General features: G+C 40.1%; 1 protein-coding gene across 1 annotated transcript; it reads left to right on the top strand.

Annotated features, from left to right (window-relative positions):
• The first annotated feature begins 472 nt into the window (after positions 1–472).
• Positions 473–5,167, top strand: LOC118025515 (dol-P-Glc:Glc(2)Man(9)GlcNAc(2)-PP-Dol alpha-1,2-glucosyltransferase). The gene is made up of 3 exons (XM_035027917.1): positions 473–790; positions 2,001–2,198; positions 3,887–5,167. Exons 1-3 carry the CDS (start codon positions 608–610, stop codon positions 4,940–4,942), a joined length of 1,437 nt encoding a protein of 478 aa, XP_034883808.1. The 5' UTR covers positions 473–607; the 3' UTR covers positions 4,943–5,167.
• The last annotated feature ends 938 nt before the right edge of the window (positions 5,168–6,105 follow it).

Below are 6,105 nucleotides of genomic sequence, written 5' to 3'. Positions count from 1 at the left end.
CTCTCGGACCTTCAAGTTTTAATCTGAAAGTCTTAATCTTAGCTTCCATAACCAACGCTCTCCTTCCACCCTCCAAATCTGATGAAATCAAATGCCTTGGAATCACAGGTTTCAATTCAGATCGCATGAGAGAAAAACTGGGGGGAAATGTGCAAATTTTCAGGGCTTGGGGGTTGCAAACGTGGGGGAGCGACGCCATCTCCTGGTAAGGGATGGGAACGAGCAAGAAAAAAGCCAAACGCAACTTGAGGGCTAAGCAGCGGCAGCTTTCGTTTCAAAGAGTCAAGCCGCCAATCTCCGGCGCCCGTGGACTCAGAGGACCGCCCCTCCTGGTGGCTCTGACCACTCCAGTGAGCCCTGCGCAACGTGATTGACAGGCCAACAGCCCGGTCCGTTACCTAAACTCGTCACTCCGGAAACAGTGACCGGATCCTTCCGGAAGCTCAGGGTCCGCGCTCTCCCAGCATCCTTTGCTTTCCGGCTATGCTCAGTCCTGTCCGGCCAGTCCCGCCTTGCGCGCCCATTTCGAGCCCGAGTTTCCAGCTCGGCTTTGCAGGCTCGAGAACCCGGAGCAGATTTTCCAGGACTCGGTTCTTGGGCTGTGGCTATGGGGGCAGGAATGGCGCAGCTCGAGGGTTACTACTTTTCGGCTGCCCTCAGCTGCACCTTCTTGGTGTCCTGTCTCCTCTTCTCCGCCTTCAGCCGGGCGCTGCGAGAGCCCTACATGGACGAGATCTTCCACCTGCCGCAGGCGCAGCGCTACTGTGAGGGCCATTTCTCCCTCTCGCAGGTGGGGTCCCCCCCCTCGGACGGGCCGGAGAGGGCCAGCCCGCCCCCCGCACTCCTTTCTTCTACCCTCGTCCCTTTGGTCCCACCGATCTACCCTTCCAGCTTCGAAATAGGAACTGGGTAGTCTCTTGTTCCTGTCCCTGAGATCTGAAGTATTTGTTTAATGAATGAACAGAAGCAGTCCCTGTCCTAGGAAGTAATGTTCTGGGAGGTGAATGTATTCGCTTTACCGCAGGGTACGACCCAGACACACGGTACGTTTCCCTCTTAGTAGCTGATAATAACTCTCCCAGGTTTTCTTCCCCAATCCCTAGATCAGAGGCAATGGGCTGCCCCTTGGAAATGTCAGAAAACTTCACTTTCGTTCACTTGTCAAGAGCTTCACCGTGGGGTACCGTGGGGAATACCGTGGGAATGGGGGGAATTTTCAGCCACCAAGAAACGGCAAGTTCCATTAGTTCCATCCTTGGTGTTTATAGAACCTTTTGTTAACTGGGTAAACTGGCACCCAGTGAAGTGGCATCATGTTTGAATATATGATTGGCTACGTAAATATAGAGTTAAAAAAGTAGATGTATTACCCTTACTCTTCTGGGAAGGCAATATAGAATAGTGGTGAAAAATAAAAGCCTGTAGTTAAAGACCTGATTTTAAATCTTTGTGCTGTTATTTACTAGTTACCTGACTTTGGACATTTTTTGAGTTTCAGGCTACTCATCTGACAATGACAGTTATCGCAGGATCTACTATAGGACATTTTGCAGGATTAAATACAGAGGATTTAGCACAATTCTTGGCTCAGTACATGTTAGCTGTCATAGAGCATGTGGTTTGGCCTCTTTAAATGCTTCCTTCTCTCCAAAATTGATGCATCAGAGGTCCAGCCAATGCTTCCACACTTTAAAACTGGAACATTTGGGATTTAATCACCAAAATACTCTTCAGAGTCTCTGAGGGTAGGTCTTGGAGATGGGAACTGATACCAAGTTAGTGTTGTCTCCTGGTTGCAGATACCTCTGCACAAAACAGGTACCGAGGCAAAAGATAAGCAAAACTTTTCTTTCCAGGAGGCATTTCATCTGCGGAGGACTTATTTAACCAGCGTGTCACAGAATAACTTCCCAGATGTGTTTTTGAGCTTGACCTCCCTGTGTCGGTCCTGTCGGTGTTTCATCTTGCTCTTGTTTCATTGTTGGCCTTTTCTTTTTAAGTGGGACCCAATGATTACTACATTACCGGGCTTATACCTGCTGTCAGTTGGAGTGGTCAAACCTGCCAGTTGGATCTTTGGATGGTCGGAACATGTTGTCTGCTCCATCGGAATGCTCAGATTTGTTAATCTTCTTTTCAGTGTAGGCAACTTCTATTTACTCTATTTGCTTTTCCGCAAGGTACAACCCAGGCACAAGGTATGTTTCCAAAATAGTTTATTACAAATTTATATTTGGTCAGGTCCACAATTTTGGTAAATTGGTTTTATGAGATCGGGTGAAAAGTATCTTCAGCTCTTAGTGTGTGTGTATATTTTGTTAAGATAAAAAGCAAGCCCCCTACCCCCATTTTAGAATAAATTCATATTTAAATACTTGAATAACTTATTTATTTGTGAAACCTAAAGTAAATATTTGTGAATCAGATGAGTTCAGTAAATGTTTATTGTGCTTATTATGTGTGCTAGGCACTAAGACCACAGAAATAAGTAAGGCATTTTTTTTCTTACCAAATTTTTATCTTCACTAGGGAAGACAGAGGAATACCTGTATTTACCTCAGGAATTTTGAGGTGGATTGCCTGGCTTTGAATTCTGTCCATTTACAGGTTGTGTTACTTTTAGCTGGTTACCCTTAGTGACTCCGTGTCTTCATCCATTAAATGGGAATAATACAGAATCTGCATCACAGGACTGTAAGGTCTACAGGAGCTTAATAAATGGAAGGTGCTTAGAACAATGCCCGATAGAATAGTAAGGACTCAATAAATAGCAATTATAATAATTATTTTTAACTTAAATGATTTCAGTAGTGTAAATTGTGAGAGGGAGATAGGTAAAAGATGCTATGAGGACACAGGAGGAGTAGAGGAGCACTTATTTTGCAGCCTGACTAGCAGGAAGATGTATGGGTGGCATTGGGTAAGACTTCACAGAAAAGGTGGTACCTGAGCTGAATCTTGATGAACAGACAGGACTGCAGGTTGGGGAATGAATCCTGACAGGAGAAAAAACATAAACAAAGGTAGAAAGGAGTTGAGCAACAAGATGCAGAGAGAATTGCTATTTGGAATCACAAGATTATAAAGTATAAGGTTGTGAGGCTGGACAAGTAGATAGGGGTGAAGTCATGAATGTCCTTATATGTGATGGAAAGGATTTGAACTTTGGCCTTGAATTTTAACCAAGAGAATGGCATGGTCTGATTTGGTGATTTAAATACTGTGGAGGATAAAAATTTCAGGAGATAAGAATGCTTTCAAAATGGGAAATAGTCTGTGAGAAATGCCAAAATAAGATATTTAACTTTAGACTGGGCCCACTATTTTCAGGAAAAACCCTGTAAGTTCATCATGAAACAGTAAGATCATTGGATATAGTAGTGTAAATGCTATATACATATTTACATTCTCTCTAAAGTAGACTTTTGAAGGGGTATCTTTAAAAGAAATTGATAAGAAATTGATGATGATGGCTAAATGAATGCTCATTGGCGGCCCTAAGACTTAAGTTCAGGGAAATGAAACCGTGTGCTCTATGTCCCATTCATCAATATGTTCCTTACAGAATTTAGTTCAGTGTCTTCCACACAATAACTCCTTAACTATTCGCTGAATGACTCAAAGTATTTCAGGACATAGAAGCTTTGGCATATACATGTCTTGTCTTCATGGCTTCCAAACCTATTGATACAACTAAAAGGTACCAGAAAGCATCCTTACAGTTGTATATTGTGTTTCTGTAAAACTAGAAATAGGATTAATATTGACTAATTTTACTTAAGATTCAGATAGGTTTTTTTTAATTAATCTCTTTGTTAGCTCAGTAGAAATGGCATATTTGTTTTATCGTGAAAATAATTTTACATGTGTTTTCTCTTCCCCTTAGGCTGCCTCAGGTGTCCAGAGAATCTTGTCAACGTTAACATTAGCGGTATTTCCCACACTCTATTTTTTTAACTTCCTTTATTATACAGAAGCAGGATCCATGTTTTTTACTCTTTTTGCCTATTTGATGTGTCTTTATGGAAATCATAAAACTTCAGCTTTGCTTGGATTTTGTGGCTTCATGTTTCGTCAAACTAATATCATCTGGGCTGTCTTCTGCGCAGGAAACGTCATTGCACAAAAATTAACTGAAGCTTGGAAAACAGAGCTACAAAAGAAAAAGGAAGAGCGGCTTCCCCCTATTAAAGGACCATTTTCTGAATTCAGGAAAATTTTTCAGTTTCTTTTGGCTTATTCCATGTCCTTTAAGAATTTGAGTATGCTTTTCCTTTTGACTTGGCCCTACCTCCTTCTAATGTTTCTGTTTTGTGTTTTTGTAGTTGTTAATGGTGGGATTGTTATTGGCGATCGAAGTAGTCATGAAGCCTGTCTACATTTTCCTCAGCTCTTCTACTTTTTCTCTTTTACTCTCTTTTTTTCGTTTCCTCACCTACTGTCCCCTAGCAAAATTAGGGCTTTTCTTTGCTTAGTTTGGAAACGTAGAATTCAGTTTTTTATGATTACCTTAGTCTCTCTGTTTTTAGTTTGGAAATTCACTTATGCTCATAAATACTTGCTCGCAGATAATAGACATTATACATTCTATGTATGGAAAAGAGTTTTTCAAAGATACGAAATTGTGAAATACTTGTTAGTTCCAATATATATATTTGCTGGTTGGAGTATAGCTGACTCATTGAAATCAAAGTCAGTTTTCTGGAATTTAATGTTTTTCATATGCTTGTTTACTGTTACAGTACCTCAGAAACTGCTAGAATTTCGTTACTTCATTTTACCTTATGTTATTTATAGGCTTAACATACCTCTGCCACCTATATCTAGGCTTGTTTGTGAACTGGGTTGCTATGCAGTTGTTAATTTCCTAACTTTTTATGTCTTCCTGAACAAGACTTTTCAGTGGCCAAATAGTCAGGACATTCAGAGGTTTATGTGGTAACATCAGAGATATCTTGAGTTCTAAAAATTGACTGTTTAGACTATCTCCACAGTGAACAACTGAACAGGTAAAAATTATGGACTTTCTTTTGGGCACCGTGGTGATCCACAGATCACATCAGATTTTTTGTGTTTTAAACATCAGATATATGTGTTTTAAACACATACAGTAAATCCAAGGAAGTGGTAAAGAACTGAGAAGTGTTTAAGACTTGCTCCGTAAGCCTGAATAATGGAAAATGAAATTGTTTACGGTTATTTCATGATACCTCTTTGGTACTGCTGGCCACTCAAAAAGTTTGAAAACATTTTACAGGTACAAGTTTGAGAAAACTAAGCTTTATAGTACTGAAACTTATTTATTTTTATCAATTTTCTTCAGAAAGCAATAGCAGACAAAGTGTTTGAAAAAATTTACAAATGATCAGGTAATATTCTTGATTGAAAAGTTAACAGTACATTTCAGTAAGTTACAGAAAACATTTTCTGTATGAAAAGTTACAGAAAACATTTCAGTAAATATAATTTTAATCATAAGGCAAAATAGACTCAGATAATAAATCTTATAAATTAGAGGCTCATCTAGGTTGATCTTGTAATTAAGTTGATTTTTGTTAAAAGTCTAAAAATGATCAAGCCCTTTCACTAATTTTTATTTTTATTTTATTTTATTTTTTTTGAGAGAAAGAATGCACACATGAGCGGCTGGAGGAGGGGCGTGGGGAGGGGAGGCCAGAAAGAGAGGGAGAGAGAGAATCTCAAGCAGACTCCATGCCCAGTGCAGAGCTCAATGCAGGGCTCAGTCTCGCAACCCTGAGATCATGACCTGAACTGAAATCAAGAATTGGGCGCTTAACCCACCGAGCCTCCCAAGCACCCCACTAATTCTTTTTTTTAAATATTTATTTAAGTAATCTCTGTACCCAATGTGAGGCTCGAACTCATGACCCCAATATCAAGAGTGGCACACTCTATTGACTGAGCCAGCGAAGTGCCCCCCTTTCACTAATTCTTAGTATGAAATGTATGATGGCCAAAGATAAATTGTGTTGATGATAATACCTTTTAAAAGGGATTTTCTTTCTGAAATACATTACTGTACAGTTTCTTATGGCTGTTGTAACAGATAACAACAGACTTGGTAGCTTAAAAAAATGTCTCCCA

The sequence above is a fragment of the Mirounga leonina genome, unplaced genomic scaffold (assembly GCF_011800145.1).
Source record: "Mirounga leonina isolate KUSES-001 unplaced genomic scaffold, KU_Mleo_1.0 Mir_201, whole genome shotgun sequence".
In the NCBI taxonomy this organism is placed as follows: domain Eukaryota; kingdom Metazoa; phylum Chordata; class Mammalia; order Carnivora; family Phocidae; genus Mirounga; species Mirounga leonina.
The sequence above is the reverse complement of the archived record's forward strand: the minus strand, read 5'-3'. Positions and strand labels throughout refer to the sequence as shown.